This window comes from Alnus glutinosa, chromosome 1, assembly GCF_958979055.1.
Source record: "Alnus glutinosa chromosome 1, dhAlnGlut1.1, whole genome shotgun sequence".
Classification (NCBI taxonomy): domain Eukaryota; kingdom Viridiplantae; phylum Streptophyta; class Magnoliopsida; order Fagales; family Betulaceae; genus Alnus; species Alnus glutinosa.
The window spans coordinates 10372754-10388780 of NC_084886.1; the positions used below are offsets into that span (position 1 = coordinate 10372754).

The following is a 16027-nucleotide window of genomic DNA, read 5'->3' on the forward strand; positions in this document are numbered from 1 at the left end:
AAATGTAAAAAACTGCTTTTTCAAATCGCAGGTAATGAAATGTTTTTTTTAAAACGCATAATTTTAAATGCTAACATGTAATTTTAAAAGTTAAATTACAATTTTATTAAACATTTAACTGCATTATTAAAAATATTTTTTTCATATAATACATTTTAAAATTATTATTTTTAAATAGCATTTTTTAAAAATCCCAAAACCAAACCGACGTTAACTTGCTCAAATGGGAAAATGGAGTCGTTTATTCCCTCCATTTTGTTTTTCTCAAACAAGGTTTATACTTCCCTGTTCCCTTCCATTCATTTCCTATTCAAATCGTAAATTTACACAGAGAACTCTGTTGTAGATTCGTTAGCATATAATTCAATTTGGTTGAACAAATGAAGAAAAATACCTGAAGCTCTCAATCTCGCGCTTGATTCAAATAATCCCTTCCCCTCCACTCTCACAAAGGATTGCTACAAAATGGAGTGGGATCAACCCTTGACAGAGCAAGATCTCCAAGCCATCGACGCCGCCTTACAGTCCGCCACTTCCTCTTTTCGCAACAAGAAACAACGATGCAGCCCTGATGTCCGAGACCACGCCGTAATATCTGATCCCCCCAAGACTCTCCGTCGATTGCCCAGTTCCCTTGCCGCCCTCCAACACCCAAATCCACTTCTATCCCCTTGCCAAGGTACTCATATATCATATTTATGATAGCTGAAAATTTACTTTTCTTTTTGTGGTTTGGTTGTTGAGAAATTTGGGGACAGCAGGAAAAGATAACAACATCTTTGAGTATTTATTTTGTTTTGTTTTATGAAGCGGTGAATGTGAGGACGAGATACCCAGCGTTGAAGTTTGGGGGTCGCATTGTGTACAGCAGGACCGCCATCGAGGTAGAGAATGCTGCAGAGGAGCTGTTGAAGAACCTCGAAGCAGGGAAAAGAGAGTCGGGTCAAGTCGTACTTGGATTCGACATTGAGTGGCGACCCACTTTCCAAAGAGGTCAGTTCAGTAGTTTCCCTGGGGCACTCTTTCGTTTTTGTTGATTGGGGTCTAGTCTCTGCAAGTTGGTGCATATTCATATTGTTTAAGGCAAATGTGTCATTGTAGCGCTTGAATTTATGAAGTTTTGTGGGTTTTGGTTATTGGGTGGTTTAATTAAGGGCAAGGATTTTTATCAGATATCTTATCGGGTATCCTTTTCTAACTTGCGTTTGGAGAGTACTTCAGAATTTTAGAGAGAATAATGCAAGGTTGGTTATGCTGTTAATCTTGAGAATTTGATTTTAATCCCTGTTGTGTACCCGCTATGGGTTTTCAATGGAGTTGGGAGAAAATATATGACGACTTAGGCTGTATAGTGGGTAAGTATTGTTGTTGGGAACGGAGAAAGGTCCTTTCTTTGTTGTGTTTTTTTGTGCTCCTGCTAACCCAGCTGTTGATTTATGGTTGTTTATAACAGTATCATTCCCAGTTATGCTGGACTAAGATCTTCCATATATGCCAAGAGTTGAAATTGGATCATAATGGTTGCCCACAGTGAGATCAACAGTCAGTTGCTTCAGCTTGGACTGCTATTAGGGATTGTTTCCATGCTGTTCATTGGTTTTACTTCGTTTGGTAATAAAACATTATCCCTAAGTGTGCTTTCTATAGTTGGCTGGCTGAGAACTTTGGGCAAGCATTATATCCATAGTGTTACAGAGATTGTTATCTGCTTTTTCTTTAGTCCTAGAGTGCATGTCTTAGAGCATGTACTTTCTGTTTACACATTTGATAAATCTGTTTGGGGGAAGAATGATATTAGACTATCAGGCGAACTGGAGCTGCTTATGGCCATATAACCTGGGATTGCTTAGTTTATATGTTGGGGATTTTTGGTTTTGAAGAGAGATGGAAGAAACAGAGGCAAGACGACCTGTTTTCAACTTTTCTATTCATTCTAGCCATGAAGATCCTTGGTAAAATTTTGTTTAGAGCAGTGGATGGTGGTTATTTATATGGATTCCAGGTTGAGCATGGACCTAAAGGAGTTATAACAACTACTCACTTCTTGTTTGCTATTGATGCCGTATTGTTTTGCAATGCTACTACTAAAAATCTTGGTTAAATCAGGTCTATCCTCTGTTTTGCAGCTGTTTTGTGTTTGAAGGTGAACATAGGTAAAAGTGAGTTTGTCCTTGTGGGGACGCACCAAGAAACAAGAGAGAAACAACAAAGATCTTGCGGCAGTGTGAGAGAAAAATAGAGAGATCAGCCACCATCTGTTTCAGCAAAAGAAGAGTTTGTATTTTTGTCTTTTGTATTCTCCTTTGGGGAATAATCTCTATTGTGTGATAGTGAGATTTGGGTGTATTAGGGTTTTAGGTTTTGAGTGATTTTCTCTCTACTATTTGTACTCCATCCTTAATAGTGAATTTCCTTCAGGTCGTCTCCGCCAGTGGATATAGGCTTGTTAAACTGAACCACTTAAATTTTGGTGTCTTTGTGATTGCTTGTTTTTTTGCTTTCTTCTTATTTTTCGCATCTTACGGGTCTTGGGAAATAGGATAAATTTCCTGACAACTAGTATTGCAGGGGTTGAGGAGCTTACGAAAGTTTTTGTTGTAAAGCGGGTTCTTTACCCCCGACTTATCTTGGGTTGCCATTTAAATCTCCTTGAAGGCTAATGCAATATGGAAACAATTTTAGAAATGATATAGAGGCAGTTGGCAGGTCAGAAGAAATTATACTTGTTTAAAGGAGGAAGGCCCGCTCTTATCAAAAGTATGTTTGCTAGTTTACCCACTTACGTTCTATCCCTGTTTACTATTCATTCTCATTTGGCTGATAGATTGGTGAAAGTAGAAGAGAATGTCAATTAGTGTGTTGGGGGTGGTTTGTTGTTCTATTAAGGCTGCAGACTGGGGACTTAGAAAATTGAGTGCCTTCAGTGATGTGGTGAGGAGGGGCATCACCTTTAGTGATGTGCCATCAGAATTATGGGGAGTCCTAGGGATAGGTGACGTCAGACTTGGTGTGGAGACCTTTTTTTTTTTATAAGTAAGGCTGGTTAGAGAGGGTTTGTTTGGATTTTATCAAATGTGGAGGGGGATGGATAGTAGGAGGGTATGCTTTTGGCATGAATGCGGTGTGGATTGACTCTTGTTTGATCTCTTATATTATATTCCAAAGTTTTTATGTGCATTCTTGGACTGGGAACCCTTATTGGTCGACTCTCTGTTTGATCTCTTATATTTTGATCTTCTATATGGTGGATGGGTCGATAGAATCTCTTATATTCTCTAACTCATATGCATTCTTGGACTGGGATTTGATATCCATTCTTGAATGAGGCATTGAGAGGAACCAATACGATACATTTTCCATGGAAGAGTACATGACGTGGTAAAGTACCATAGAAAGTTGCTTTTTTCTTTTGGACAGATACTTTGGGTAAGATTTTAACCATAGCCTCAGTAAAAAGGAATATTACATTAGGGAACAGTTGTTGCATTTGCAAATTTAATAGTGAGTCAATTGACAATTTTCTGCTACGTTGTTTCGTTGTAAGAGAGTTATGGTTGTTAATATTTGCTTTATTGGGGGTACACTGGTTTATGCCTTTGAAGGCTATTGAAGAGTACTTCAGTCAGAAAGGGATGTTTTGGTGGTACATTACTAGTTGTACATGTAATGTTATCCCTCTTTGTCTCACCTGGGCTATTTGGAGAGAGAGGAATAATCGGTCGTTCAATGGTGTAGAGCTTCTAGGATTGAGATGGATTCCCATTTCTTGAGTCATTGTATGATTGGATGACTGCCTTAAGTATTTGTGTTTCTTCTTTTTTAGGTTTTCATGAATTTTTTACTTTTAAGTTGTAATCTCTATGTGGACCTTTTGTATATACATTATACATATGAGTTTTTTCTCTTTCTAATAAAATTCTTTTATTACTTATCAAAAAAAAAAAAAAAGCAGGGAAACACTTTTAGCAAAAACATGTTATTTACTTGCATGCTATAATAATTGAAAATAAAAGTATATAGATACTTTGGGGCTCGAGCAAATTTTATAGCATCTCTAGCCAGTATCCCGCCATCTCTCATATTTGAAGTTTTATCCTGGATTGTGGCTCAGAAGAACACCTTGAATTTGCTTTAGGAGCCCATAAAATGTCATCACTAATGATTAACAATCCATTGCTTCTTGTATTGGTACTGAGAAGTTAGCTGATGACCTTCTGTTTGACTGCTTATTGGTCTATTATTTTACATTGCGCATCCTTTTTTCTCCAATAAGGATTTTCATCGGAACTACTAAAGCACTGTGTCTACTTTTCTCCCAGGATATGGGGGCAGACAAGGTAGAGCGCTATGAAATTCTGCTATGCTTTTTGACCATGCAGATATTTTAGAATAAAACAGGAGCAGAATGTCCAATTGTTAGTTTTGGATAAACATTTCCAACATGTGGTCTAGCACTGAGTCAAACAGAATTAAGAGTAAGGGGATATTAATTGAAATGCTGCTGAGTGGTTATGAAACCCAACTTTTTGTGAGATTCAATCCAATTAAATAATAAAAAGCTTTGTCTTAACATAGATTTTTGTTGCTGGGTCATCATTGAAATAACCTTTACCCTGCAGGTGTTTCGACTGGGAAGGCTGCAGTTTTGCAGATATGTGTGGACACTAGTCATTGCCATGTGATGCATATTTTTCATTCTGGAATTACTCAAAGTTTGCAATTTCTCCTTGAGGATCCTATTATTTTGAAGGTTTCTAAGTTCTAACATATCTAATCTCTTATCCAAAAATTGTCTGCATTTTCTTCATGAATACTGCCATCTTCATTTTTTATTTATTTTCTGAGGCTGGATTATATGCAATTTATAGTTGGATAATATAACGTTTGATAGCTGCACAGGTTGGAGTCGGCATTGCCAATGATGCTGTCAAGGTTTTTAAAGACTATAATGCATCCATAAAAGCTGTGGAAGATCTTTCCTATCTCGCTAACCAAAAGCTTGGTGGCGATCCCCGGAAATGGAGTCTTGCATCCCTAACTGAGATGCTTATATCCAAAGAGGTTATCTTTCTAGTTTTCTTTGAGAATTGATTTCTTTACTATCTGCAATTCTACATTGATTATATTTTCTATTCTTTTGCAATCTCAAGTAGTTACTGAACAGATAGATACCAATTGTGCCCATATCCACATTTATTTCTCTTAAAAGACCCATCCACACTATTAACTTGAACAAACTCTTGCCCATCATTAATAAGAGGCACATTCGTTTTTGGTAGAAAAATTTTACCTGGGACCTTGAGATCCCAAAAGCGAAAAATTAAAATAGGATCTTTTTTAATTTTCAGGGTAGTTCCTGCAAAATTTCACTGGCAGATCATCCGCCATGGGTATATTGGGTTTGTAGGAGAAAGTTTTGATAGCTGGACATGTGAGTATTTGCTGATGTAGCAATTAATCACAAATTTACGGCTACTTACAAAAATAAATAAATAAAATAAAATAAAATTACAAATTTATGGCTAGCACTTTGTTGTAGTTGGTAGCTGTTTTACCAGAAATTCTAAAATGAGTAGGACTCAAGTTTAGTAAATTTTAGGATCATTTTGAAAATTCAAACTATGAGACAAGTGATATACTATACAAATCACCTGAAAATGTTCTCCACTCTTTCATCTCCAATATCCATCTTGCCCTCTTTCTCTCTCTCTCTCTCTCTCTCTGGTTATTTGTAATCCTAACCTAACCCATGGTTTTCCTTAGTCGAAAGAATTTTGTGGACATGTTGACACCACCATAACTAGCGAATCGAACCGTTATAGTATACAAATGCATTTGAGTTCTCTAGCCCCTTCATTGTATTAGCATCATAATCTGCTTTGCAGATAGAGGTAAACAGCTTGGGTTGGATCTCACTAGAGTTTCAAAACTATTGCAGCTTCAAAAGCCCGACAAAATTAGGCTAGGAAACTGGGAGACTAAATTTCTGTCGAAGGAGCAATTAGAGTATGCTGCCACTGATGCTTTTGCTTCTTGGTATCTCTATCAGGTAACCACTTCATCTTCTCATGTTAACCAAAGAAAAACTCTAAATTTTTCTTATTACACAGGTCTTAAAAGGCCTCTCAAACAGAGAAGATGTTGCTCCAGACAAAGGAATTGAGGATTTGAAAAGTGTGGCATCATAATGTTCAGCAAAACCTTTTCTGCTTTTATCAAACTCAGCCATATATTTGAATGGCCTCAAATCATTTATTGACTAGCAGATGAGGCTCATGTTCATGCATGCATGTTCTTATTTAGAAGATTGGTATTGAATTTGATGTGAGTTTCCCTTGTTTTGAAATGAGAAATTGATTTTGATTAACAATTGAATAGTATTTTCATTTTCTTTTTATTTTCCACCAAGGTCAATGAAACTCAGATTCATCCAAAATCTGAACTTCTTTCATGAACATTCCAAAATGTCACAAATTGGACCGTAGCATGCTGCACTAATGAGCTTAATGGGAAAGGTACACTATTAGTCCTCTCTGCATGTGCGTGGGCCTGCCGCTACATGGCGATGGCGTCTCATTGAATTAAATCAAATCTCTCTCTCTCTCTCACAGTTTTCTCATGGGTATTGCGGTGAGCATGTGATGGGACAGATGACATCCAACATGACATTTGTTACCATTCTATATATTTATTTGTTACCAATTTTGTCGTTTCCCCAAAAGGGTCTTCCTACTTTTTTAATTTTTTAGGTTTCAACTTTCAACCAATTGAGAGCAATACAAAAGAGAAATCAAAATTGATTCTTGTTGTTTCCCCAAAAGTTGCTTGTTTATCAAGTTTGGTCCAAAGCAATAAGATATTCGCATTTTGATCCAGCTGCTCTACTGCTATTATTCCCCCTCATAGAAACCAATCAGAGTCCTCCAATCCTTGGATACACAGTTTAGGCAACAATGGATGAAAAATGGCTTGGGGCAAAGTTATACACAAATTTGTAGAGTGATAGTTTTGAATTTACCGTATGGTAAAAAATATGATGACCGCGCCTATATACTTAAGACTATAAAATTACGTGCATAGTAATTTACATAATCTTTAACATTAAAATAAAGAGAAATGCTAAATACTATACCCCATTAACACGCCTAAGTAAAATATTGTTGCCCATATAAAATAGCTACAGTTAGTGGAAGCTCTGAAGAAGGATTGGCCATGTTGGAGCAGCTTTGGACATCTAATTGGGGATATTAGGACATGCTTTCATAGGATGCAGTGTTATTCTTTTCATCATGTCAGAATGGAGGCAAATACTGTTGCCCATGCCTTGGCCAAGTTAGCTCTTTCACAGTCTCTGAATGAAGTTTGAAGGAAGGATTGTCATTTACTCTTTCGGAATGTACTCCTTGTTAAGCAATGAACTATTTGATTGTTTAATGAAGTTACCATTTTCTCAAAAAAAAAATAAAAATAAAAATAAAAATAAAAAAGAGGGAAGGGGGTAAAATAGCTACGGTTGGTTGTCCCTCCTACCCCTTTTCCTTAAAATAAAAAATAAAATAAAATAAATAAATAAAAAGAAAAAAAAAAAAGGTCATTTTTGTAATAGATTAAAAGTTGTAAAGATATTTGAAGTCTTCTTCCTATATAATGTACTTTTTTAAGGATGATTACTGATAAGTAACATTTTGAATTCTAGAAACTATAAATATTAGAATCGGTAAATGAACACTGCCATTTAGTGTTGTTTATCCACCGAGAAAGTCAACACAACAACAGTATTATTGAATTTTGGAAATATAAGTATAGTATTGTTAAACTAATATTTATTTATTTATTTCTTTTTCTTTTTCATTTTTCATTTTGTTCGTTGGAGGCCCTTTGTGCTTGTGGGCTACATAGGAATACGATTGAAGACATTCCAAGGATAGGCCCGAGGAATAAAAGTACTAAAGTTCATTTTCTAGTACTCTTTTAATTACTCTTCATATTCTCTCAAACCTTTTTCTTTTTTCTTTTTTCAATAACCAAAAATGAAAAGAATATACATATATATATATATATATATATATATATATATATATATATATATATATATATATATATATATATATATATATATATATATATAGTCTTTTATTTTCTTTTGTAAAATGTAAAGAATGAACAGAGTTTTTAAAAAATAAGATGAGTAGAAATAATGAAAAAATAATAATAATAATTATTATAAATAGTGGTGACATAATGCATGACGTGGAGAACAATAACTAAGTTGAAAAAGAATACTAAATATAGACATTTTTTTAATTTTTAATATGAGTTTTAGAGAGCTTCCACTTATAATATTTAAATGGAATATTTGACATTTGAACTGAAAAATAAAATAAATAAATAAATAAAAGACAACTGAACTGAAGAATGAAATTACATGGATTTAATTAGTCAAACCAACCATTTTGTCCACCAAAGACTTACAGCTGGATTAACTATTTTAGTTATCCAATAAAAATATTTTAATAAATTCTTCGCGCGTGATACCGACAATTAGCGAACATATATAGGCAAAAGATTCTGCCTCCTTGCCTTAGGTTAATGGCTTAATTAGCAATTGACGGTAATTAATACACGATTACCCCACTCAAATGTTGATCAGATACGCTTCTCATCTCTCGAAGCCAGTCTACCGACAATATGAGAGGAAGAGAGAGAGAGAGAGAGGGGACTAATTATTGATTAACACGTGGCATTGTCTGAAAAGGAGATGCAAAAATGTCAAAAATTGAGGCTCCGCCACTACCACTACCAGCCAGGCATCTTCATTTGTGGTCTTTTTATCACAAAAAAGTATTCCAATTTCCGTAGCCTGCCGTTGCATAACGTACATATATATATGTGGGGGGCCAATAGAAGGACAACCTCCAGGCACGACAGATTCATTATCGTACATATTTAACAAACGCATGCCTTACATTAATCCTCCTGCTCGGAAGCGGCACACATATCTAATCTAGCAGACTAGCACCCTGATTCCTCTCAATATGAACATCATATAATCTGCCTTGTAATTGACCCAATTCCAATTTTAATTAATATTTCCCCTTTTTTCAATAGTCAAATACAAGGTCTTGAATCTTATACATTTCCATAGATTCTATATGAATTTCAATTATTTCTTTATGCTACTAACATATAAGTCATTCATAATTTTCCTTTTTTTCAAATTAAAAATAAATTAACCTATTTTTTTCTTTTAGTAAAAGATAAAGTTCTTCCAAAGTGTCCATGAATAATAAAAAGCCATAGCTAAAATATAAAACAAATGAAATCCTTCGCTGAATGGTCTGGAAATTTTGTTTCGGGATAAGCGATTGGATCTGTTTTTTTTTTTTAATCATTCTTTTGCCTTATAAGTATGATAAGCTCAACGAATAATCTGCCTTTATAATTGACCCATTAAAAATTTGCTTCTTTTCCCATACCCCATGTAAGGGTTAATGGACGTCTTTTATTTCGAGTAATGTTATATATCATTAAGCTAAATTGACATTGTCAATCCATTAAACTAATATTAAAAAATAAATTTAAATAACCAAATATTTTATCAAAATAGTATAAGAAGAACATGAGTATGACGTTTAGAATTATTCTCAACAAACAAAATCACATCACTCCAATAAATCGAGATGGATAAAAGTGTAGTACTGCAGATTATGTAAGTAGTCAAAAATTAGTTATTCCCAATTCCTAACACTCTCATGCATAATAAATAAAAAAAATCAAAAATAAAATAAAAAATCAATCCGAATCCATATCCCTTCAAGCTTGCAAGAAATGAACCCCTAACATTAAAAATGTAATTAAAGTACATTTTCTATATTTAAACAAATTAGAGTTAAACATTTTCTGTTCCCATTTAGAGCTTTTGAAAAGGATGTGAACCAATTATATTGAAGTGCCTGGGTCCGGGTGGGGTTGTAACAAAATGGGAAGTACAATATCATTTAACTCCAGATTTTCAATTTGACTCAATATCACCAAATAAAATGTGAGTGAATAATGAATATTAATGGGTCTCTCTCTCTCTCTCTTTCCAGTTTCCCCCCCAAGTGCCCCAAACCCATGTGACAGAGAGACCGACTTCTCACGGAATGATAGGGCAGGAGGCCCCCCCCCCAAGAAAGAAAGGAAGGAAAGGCGTGCTATCGATGAACCTTCCTCTCGTTTCCCTTCCGGCATCTTCCACCAATTGGAAAAGCACATGATGTGGGTACCATCTGTGGACCCCTCCCAAGTCCCAACTCTTCAACCCCAATTATTTTTCCTTTATTTATTATCGTCCTTTTTTTTTTTTTTTTGTAAAAAAAGATAAGCAGAACATATTACAAGAAATTACATAATCTAAATAAAAACAGACCAAAAAAAAAAAAAAAAAATTGTTGAGTGCCAACAAATAGTACAAATAATAATAACGATAATAAACTAGTAAAAAAAAAAAAACCTTGGGGGGGGGGGGGGGGGGGGGACTGATTTGGTCCCGGTGGCATTATCAGAAATCAATAGACCCTAGGATTTGCTGGAAATTACAAAGTTAACCTTACATGTTTTTGTTTTATACTGGCATGTGGGATGTCGTCGGTGAGGTTAATGGAGAAGATGTGATTTATCTAATCACATGCAGGAACAGACGTGGCAATTATGGCGATGGAGAAATAATATAAATAAAAAGTAGTAATTATTTTGATGGGAGTGATGTGAAATATAATTGTGTATATTCCAAATTTTTCTCATTCATTTTAAGTCCTATTCAATTATTTATTCTGAAAAGTAAAAAAGAAAAAATAATAATAATTGTTATCAATTTTAGAATTAATTGCTCTGATGACAATAAAGGGTTTTAAATTCTTATAGCTAACTCATTCATTTGAGTTTACAACATTTATAGATTATGAGCCTTTTAAATTATTTGTTTAAATTTGAGAGAATTTAAACAGATGATTGTGAAATACTCTATTTATGAAATTTATCTGACCGAATAAATAGTTAAACAGTTAAATTATTATTTGATCATAAGTGGTTTCTTATCATCATTTGCTCGAATTCTCTTAAATTTGAATAAATAATTATAAAGGATCATAATCAGTCATTTCGACGGCTATTGAAGTTTTGGATTGTTTGAGACAAATGTAGGTGCAAATCAGTAAAAGAAACAAATCACTATCTAGATTTGAATATACCAAACTTAAGATTTTGAGTGATTGGTGGAACAATTAATAAAAGCCTTGAAAGCTACTGCATTAATTCTTATATTTTATATATATAAATGAAAGACTATTCTAACAAACCTAGTAAATACTTTCGTAAAGAGAAATGTTAGGTTATATTATCTTGTCTATCTTTTTCGTACGAACCTAATAAATATTTTGTTGTAAAAAGAAATGTTAGGTTTTATTATGTTGTCTATCTTTTTCGTACGAAATTAAAATATGTAAATTTATTATTAAATTTTACAGATTTAAACTTTAATGATGTATTTGTAAAAAAAAAAAAATGTAAAAATATACCAAACACATCTCGTATAATGTAATTTTATTCCGATTTTCAAGACCATTAATAACCGGTCCTCGTCTAGACAGCAGTTACTAGGTCTATAGTTTGAGTTTCATCTCTTACAGACCTGGAGGGGGAAAGAATATAGGACATTTCATTTTACGGTGAAAATGGCGCCGTAGAATAATGCAGAAGTTATTGTCAGAAATTGCTTAAAATAAGACCCCGTTCGAGTTGATCCAAAAACCTTAAAAAACCATGTCGGTAACAAACAGTCAGCAGAGACTAACAACCTTAATAAGTTAAGAGAGATAATCGTCCAGTCAATAATGCAAAAAACTTTAACATTGACTTCAAGTAGCAGCCATTAACCATGCAACTTGCACACGTGGTTTTTCTATTGTTTTCTACGACATTCATTAACACTAGCTGTTCCAACTAGTCTTACCTAGCTTCACTTCCCATTGTTTCAAATCAGCTGACTACCCACAAGTTGGTAAGATTGATATATTTCCTTCTCTCTCTCTCTCTCTCTCTTTTTTCGCTAGTATTTTTCATTTTCTGTTGAAACAATTTTTAGGTGTTGGACTAAGATATTTTGAAGGGGGTGCGTATCCTTACTTTTTAAGGTCTTGCAAAAGAAGAGAAATTAGATAAAAGTGCTTGTCGGAGAGGACCGACAGAAGATAACTCTAATGCCTAAGTCAGATGTATGAGATATGGCGTAAAGAATTAAAGGAAGTTAGAATATTTAAAAAGAGATTTCTTATCTTTCTCTCCCTCGCTTATATGTATTAGTTAAACGTTCAGAGTGGCCATGCTAGCTATTTCCTGTCATTCCCTATACTTAGGTTTGGTGGTTAAGCGGTCAAATTCGGTATATTTACCTAACATGATAACGTTTTCCCTTGATTTAAAGAACTCAAGGTAGACTGATTACACTCAAGCACTATAAGCTACTTCTATATGTGACATGTTAGTATCCTGAGATCATATATATGTATATAATGAAAGTCTTGTCAAATCATTGTAAGAGTTTTTTACCTACCGAACAACAAATAAGTCTTTATATTGAGGGAAATAATTTGTGGTGGACAACTAACGGTCCCCCAACCCCCTCTTTATATTAAAATAATAAATTTTAATGCAAAAATGTCCTTTGATAATGTCATTTGATGTTACATCAAATGACATTTTTACATTAAAATACACTTATTTAATGAAAAAAAGGAGGCACGGTCCCCTGCATATCAGGGCCTGTATCAATCAGTCATGTTGATCGAGTTTTAATCGATGAGGCGTGACCTTGGTCGACGATAGAGGATTATTTTTTCATAATTGAGAGCAGTTAACGAGCTCCGATCATGAATGAGTTTATCCGAGTGGATCTCCGGATAATTAACTAAGGAATTAGCTAGGTCCGCATATTGGGCCGGATTCCCAACAATTTCTTTCATGGAATAGAAAAGAAGCACTCCCTATCAGTTTACTGTTTATATATAATGGAGGGTTATTATGGTAAATAGGGGTATGAATGAGGGGCATTTTGTTGAGCACGTTTTATAGGGCACTTTCCATCTGTAATTAGCAGATCGCGAAGGGAGTTAAGAAGAAGAAAAAGAAAGTGGCGTCCAACCAACACCAACCCATCTCTCTCTCTCTCTCTCTCTCTCCCTCTCTCTCTCCTTTATATATTAATCTTTCCACACCCTTCAAAGCCTCAGGGCTCAACCTCAATCCAGCTCTCACAAACTCACACTCACTCATACTGTCATACATACTTTTGGGTTCCTTTCTCTCTTTGGAACGAAACAAAACAAAAAACAAAACAAGAGGCAGAAAAAAAAAAAAAAAAAAGAGAGAAAAAGAAAAAGAAAAGACAAGAAGCAGAGGAGCTAGCAGCTAGCAAATTATGGCTTCCCCACCAGACACAAGCAAGACCATAAAGCTAGAGCGGTACAACAGCTACCTCCGGAGAGTGAATAGCACAAAGCTCCTCAACGCCTCCTCCAAGATTTTATTCCGAGCCACCCTCCTCATCGCCCTTGCGCTCATCTTCTACTTCACAATCAACTACCCACCACTTTCCGATAACCCCCACCATGTCCACGCCCACCACAACTTCCTCTCCACAGCCCTCTACGGAAGCCGATCCGGAGGCGCCGCCTGGGAGAAACAAGTGCGCCACTCGTCCACCCCGCGCCGCCCCAACGGCATGTCCATCCTTGTCACCGGCGCTGCAGGCTTCATCGGTGCCCACTGCTCCCTCGCCTTGAAAAAGCGCGGCGATGGCGTGCTCGGCCTCGACAACTTCAACGACTACTACGACCCTTCGTTGAAGCGCGCCAGGCAAGCGCTCCTGCTCAGACACCAAGTCTTCATTGTGGAGGGAGATTTGAACGACGGCCCATTGCTCACCAAGCTATTCGACGTCGTTCCGTTCACGCACATCCTCCACCTGGCCGCCCAAGCTGGCGTTCGGTACGCCATGCAGAATCCGCAGTCGTACGTGAGCTCCAACATTGCTGGATTTGTGAATCTCCTGGAAGTGGCGAAGGCTGTGAATCCTCAACCGGCAATCGTCTGGGCCTCGTCCAGCTCCGTCTACGGCCTCAACACCGAAAACCCATTCTCCGAACTGCACCGGACCGACCAGCCCGCCAGTCTCTACGCTGCCACCAAGAAGGCCGGCGAAGAATTCGCCCACACCTACAACCACATCTACGGCCTCTCCCTCACCGGCCTGAGATTCTTCACGGTGTACGGGCCTTGGGGCAGACCGGACATGGCGTATTTCTTCTTCACAAAGGACATCTTACAAGGTAAGACCATTGACGTGTACCAGACACAAGATGAGAAGGAGGTGGCGCGTGATTTCACGTACATCGACGACGTCGTGAAAGGATGCGTCGGGGCGCTGGACACGGCGGAGAAGAGCACCGGCAGCGGTGGCAAGAAGCGTGGCCCGGCGCAGCTGAGAGTCTACAATCTGGGGAACACGTCGCCGGTGCCGGTCGGAAAGTTGGTGTCCATATTGGAGAGTTTGCTGAACACCAAGGCGAAGAAGCACGTGATCAAGATGCCGAGGAACGGAGACGTGCCCTATACCCATGCCAATGTGAGCTTGGCGTTAAGGGACTTCGGGTACAAGCCCACCACGGATTTGGCCGCCGGATTGAGGAAGTTCGTCAAGTGGTATGTCAATTACTATGGGATTGAATCGAAGATAAAGAAGGCAAGCAGGATCAGCAATGAGCATCCGGAAGAATCCGATTGATGATCGATCTCCGTAATCGATCATCACATGGCCGGCCGGGTGACTTTTTGTTTTTCCTGTTGAATTAATTTCAGTTTCTTTTCTTCTTAAATATATCTTGGTAATTAAGTTATTGTTGCATGGGGATCAAATTGTACTTGAAGCTGTTCTTGGTGTAACATAGAGATATAAATTTGTTATAGGAGATGATCGATGAAATAATTTGTTGGGAGGGAGATCGATGGAGGTGTAGATCTGAGGTGGGGGTGGGGAGGGTGGTGTAATAATGTGGGTGGGGTCTAGCTGCTAAAAAAGGTTGCAGATCTCAGCCGTTGCTTTGATATAAAAGAAAGAAATTTGTGATTGAACAACAACAATGATAACGATCGATGGCCTCAAGGATCTTGTATGCTTTTTTATAATTGTTTATTATATATCTTTATATATATATATATATCTGTGGCCTTTTTGTTCTTTGTTAATTTGTTCATATATATATATATATATATATAACTTGGTTAATTAATAGAAGCTAATTTCAATTTGCTTTTGAAGATGCTCTCGTGATATATATACATATATATATATATATATATATATATATATATATATAGTCAAACTCCTTGGTGTAAAAAGATGGCAAATTATGAAGGTAGTTTACAGTACGTTAGAATATTAGATGTCGGTTAAAAGAACCAAATAGGGAGCTAGGAAAAAGAAGGAAAACAAATTAGGATACAAAAGGGGCGGGCGATGGGGATTAACCTTCTACCAAGATGGAATTGATTGGATATTTGGATTTCATGGCCCCACTTTTACGCGTAAAATGAACTCGATCGATCCATTTGGTTAATGTGATTGTCAATCGATCTTTTTCACTGAATTAAGTTGACAGGCGATGTGTAATTCTCATTAACTAGTTATCTGATCACGTACAGTAATTTCTCTTTTTATTGGTAATATTATTGCATTAATCTCATATCAAATTACTAATACGTACAAATAGCAGTTTTAATCCGTTTTTAGTAATATTCCTGAGTTTCTATTACGAGTAAGCTTTATTAATTAGGAATTTTTTTTTTTAGAATGATTTCCAAAAGTATACGTGATTAGACTATACATGTAATATATGTCTTATATATACAAACGGTCATAATTTATTGCTTTCATCTTTAATTTGACAACTACATGTAATATATATATGTCATGTCCCCCCGGCCAGTACTC

The 16027-nt window shown here is 36.2% G+C and overlaps 2 protein-coding genes across 3 annotated transcripts; both read left to right on the forward strand.

Moving 5' to 3' along the window:
* Window positions 1-268: 268 nt before the first annotated feature.
* On the forward strand, window positions 269-6584 carry LOC133858574 (3'-5' exonuclease). 2 transcript variants are annotated; one of them, XR_009898527.1, is made up of 7 exons: window positions 269-679; window positions 811-993; window positions 4620-4750; window positions 4900-5061; window positions 5939-6049; window positions 6111-6324; window positions 6410-6584. XR_009898527.1 is itself a non-coding variant. In XM_062294053.1 (6 exons), exons 1-6 carry the CDS (start codon window positions 466-468, stop codon window positions 6186-6188), a joined length of 879 nt encoding a protein of 292 aa, XP_062150037.1. In that variant the 5' UTR covers window positions 269-465; the 3' UTR covers window positions 6189-6365. The 2 variants fall into 2 exon arrangements, 1 of the variants encoding a protein (XP_062150037.1); XM_062294053.1 differs by lacking the exon at window positions 6410-6584 and having other exon boundaries at window positions 6111-6365.
* A 6599-nt stretch (window positions 6585-13183) lies between these two features.
* LOC133871804 (UDP-glucuronate 4-epimerase 6) lies at window positions 13184-14959 on the forward strand. Its single transcript, XM_062309231.1, has one exon. It carries the CDS (start codon window positions 13457-13459, stop codon window positions 14819-14821), a length of 1365 nt encoding a protein of 454 aa, XP_062165215.1. The 5' UTR covers window positions 13184-13456; the 3' UTR covers window positions 14822-14959.
* The last annotated feature ends 1068 nt before the right edge of the window (window positions 14960-16027 follow it).